The 2,750-nt window shown below is 34.1% G+C and overlaps 1 protein-coding gene across 1 annotated transcript; it reads right to left on the reverse strand.

Moving 5' to 3' along the window:
* Positions 1–224: 224 nt before the first annotated feature.
* On the reverse strand, positions 225–2,420 carry LOC123911318 (putative pentatricopeptide repeat-containing protein At1g12700, mitochondrial). Its single transcript, XM_045962721.1, has one exon. The coding sequence runs from the start codon at positions 2,040–2,042 to the stop codon at positions 396–398; it is 1,647 nt and encodes a 548-aa protein (XP_045818677.1). The 5' UTR covers positions 2,043–2,420; the 3' UTR covers positions 225–395.
* Positions 2,421–2,750: the final 330 nt, after the last annotated feature.

Here is a 2,750-nt window from a genome sequence, read left to right on the forward strand (position 1 = left end):
AAAATGAACTGAATACCTCGCAACTAGATAAAGGTGCATTGCAGCCTGCTAGACCTATCAGTAATACTTACAACATGCCTCCTCGGATCATGTACTCTAAAGATGCAACGTCTTTCGTTTCATCTATTCTATTAAATATAAATTGAACTCAAACAATCACAGTGAATGGAAAATATCCTTGAAAAAATATGATGCAGATTCACACAAAATTGGGAAGAAAAGGATAGCTATTAAGGAATTAAAAAGACAAACACAATTGCTGTTACAAATATCATAATGAAACTACCAAAGTATAACTTTTAATTAAAATTAAAACAAATGTAATAGTGAACCAATTCCACCAACCATCTTTTACAAATATGAAAGGAAATAAAAATTAGATGGTCGTTTTACTCTTACAAAAGACCTCTAGCAATCATTTCACGATGAAGTTTCACCGCCTTCTCATTCTTGCCATTTTTTGACAAAGCATGAATAAGAGTTGTGTAAGTTATGCCGTTAGGGGTGCAACCGTAATCTTCCATTTTTGACATTAAGGACAATGCTTCATCAAGCAAGCCCTCTTTACAAAGCCCATCAATCATAACATTATACATCGTCACATTAAAATGGTAGCCTTTAATCAAAATATCCTGATAAATCTCTAGTGCATCCTTCAGTCTTCCATTTTTGCATAGTGCATCGACAAGTATAGTGTAAGTATACATATCTAGCTGAATTCCTTGTTCATTGATCTTCACAAATAATTCAATTGTTTTGTCAATCTGATGGCTTTTGCACAAAGCATCCAATATAGAATTGTAAGTGATGACATTAGCATGTAGGCCTCTATCATGCATCTCATCAACAAGATCCCAAGCATCAGGGATTCTCCCCGATTTGCAAAGCCCATCAATAAGTGAATTGTATGTTCTAGTATTAGGAGCTATGTTTTTTAAATGCATTTCTTTGAAGAGATCCATGGCTTCATCCACCATTTTATTCTTGTATAAACCATTAATCATGACATTGTAGTTAACAACATCTGGTTTCACTTCCGTTTGAGCAAATGTATTGAATACATATGTGGCCTTGTTCACTTCTTTAACCAAAAAATACCCCTCCATTAAAGAATTATAAGTAACAACATCTGGTTTCACACCTTGTTTTATCATAATAGCCAAGACATTTTTAGCTTTTCTCAACTCTCCTTCCTTAGATAAACCATCAATCAATATATTAAAAGTAACAACATTCGGGCTGATGTTTTTCAACAACATTTCATTTAACAAACCAACAGCTTCTTTGAATTGACACACAATGCAAAGGCCATATATTAAATTAGTGTAAGTGACAACATCAGGATAAATATTCTTGACAATCATTTCAGAATATAAATGCAAAGCATCACTCACAAGTTTATCCTGGCAAAGACTATTAATGACTATACTGTACATTACCACGTTTGGTTTAACCATTAACTCTTCAATCCTTCTAAGCAACTGCAGGGCAGCTGTTGTTTCTCCTTTTTTACATAAGCCATCAATCAAGATTCCATAACTAACTTGATTAAGCTGAAATCCCTTTGATATAACATCGTCATGAAAATCCAAAGCTTTAATAACCTGACCACTAAGACACATGCCTTTCATAAGTGTAGTCATTGTTATGGTATCAGGCTGATAACCTAGCTTGAGAATTTTTGCTAATACAGAAAATGCAAAATTAAGTTGACTAATGTGGCAGAAACAATTGAGCAAGATGTTCAAAGTAACAAAGTTAGGTTGAATTCCTTTGAGTTCCATTTGATGAGAGAGGGAAATAGCAGTGTCAAACTGTTTGTTTTTAACAAGGGAAGTTAACATCTTATTGAATTTGACGATGGGTGGGGTAGGGTTGATATTGAGCATTCGATTGAATGAAGAATCAACATTAACAACAAGATTTTGATGTATTTGGGAATTGGAATGAGCTTGAGAGTAAAATCGGCGACAATTGAAATTGTTGGAAGGAGAAAGAGTGATAGCAGCAGCAGCACCGTGACTTAACACTGAAAATGACATTTTAATGGTTGAGATTGAAGAATGAAAATTGTTGCGACTGTGGTATTAGTGATTCACTTTTATGATGCTGCAACTGCCACTCAGTTTTGGATAAGATTGATAATCCTCTGCAGTCAAAATCTCTCTAGTGCTCTTTACTGCTCTATTTTCAGCCACTTGATTAAATCAAACGGCACAAATATAAACTGAAAAAAGAAAATAATAAAAAAATAAAATAACTGAAAAAAGTAATGGTGAAACGGAAGTAATTAACAGACACGACGGCATCATCGTGGCTGACGATGGCAGCGACTACTCCGGTTGATTTTGCAGAAGTGGCGGAGAAGGCTCTCTTTTGAATTGATTCCACTGCTTACTGTAATTGGTGCAACGGAAGCGGCTGTGACTTCTTTTATCTAATTTAATCTATATAAGAATATTAGTTGGCATAACTATAAACTACTCTCGGTTAAATTGTTGCCACGCCATGTGTCATAAATAAGAGTAATTGATGTCCCAAAATTTAATAACGGAACTAAAAGTACATATCATTTCTGATGGAATCAAGTCATATGAGCCATTTTTTTAGTTTGTGAGTGAAAAAGTGTTTTATCAAACTAGTTTTTACATTGTAACTAAGTCTGCCACATTTTGCACTTTTTGAGTGAAAATTCGGTTTGTGGAACTAAATCGTATAAGCCATCTGAATAAGTCACTTTCAAACTTTTT

Source organism: Trifolium pratense, linkage group LG2 (genome assembly GCF_020283565.1).
Source record: "Trifolium pratense cultivar HEN17-A07 linkage group LG2, ARS_RC_1.1, whole genome shotgun sequence".
Classification (NCBI taxonomy): Eukaryota; Viridiplantae; Streptophyta; class Magnoliopsida; order Fabales; family Fabaceae; genus Trifolium; species Trifolium pratense.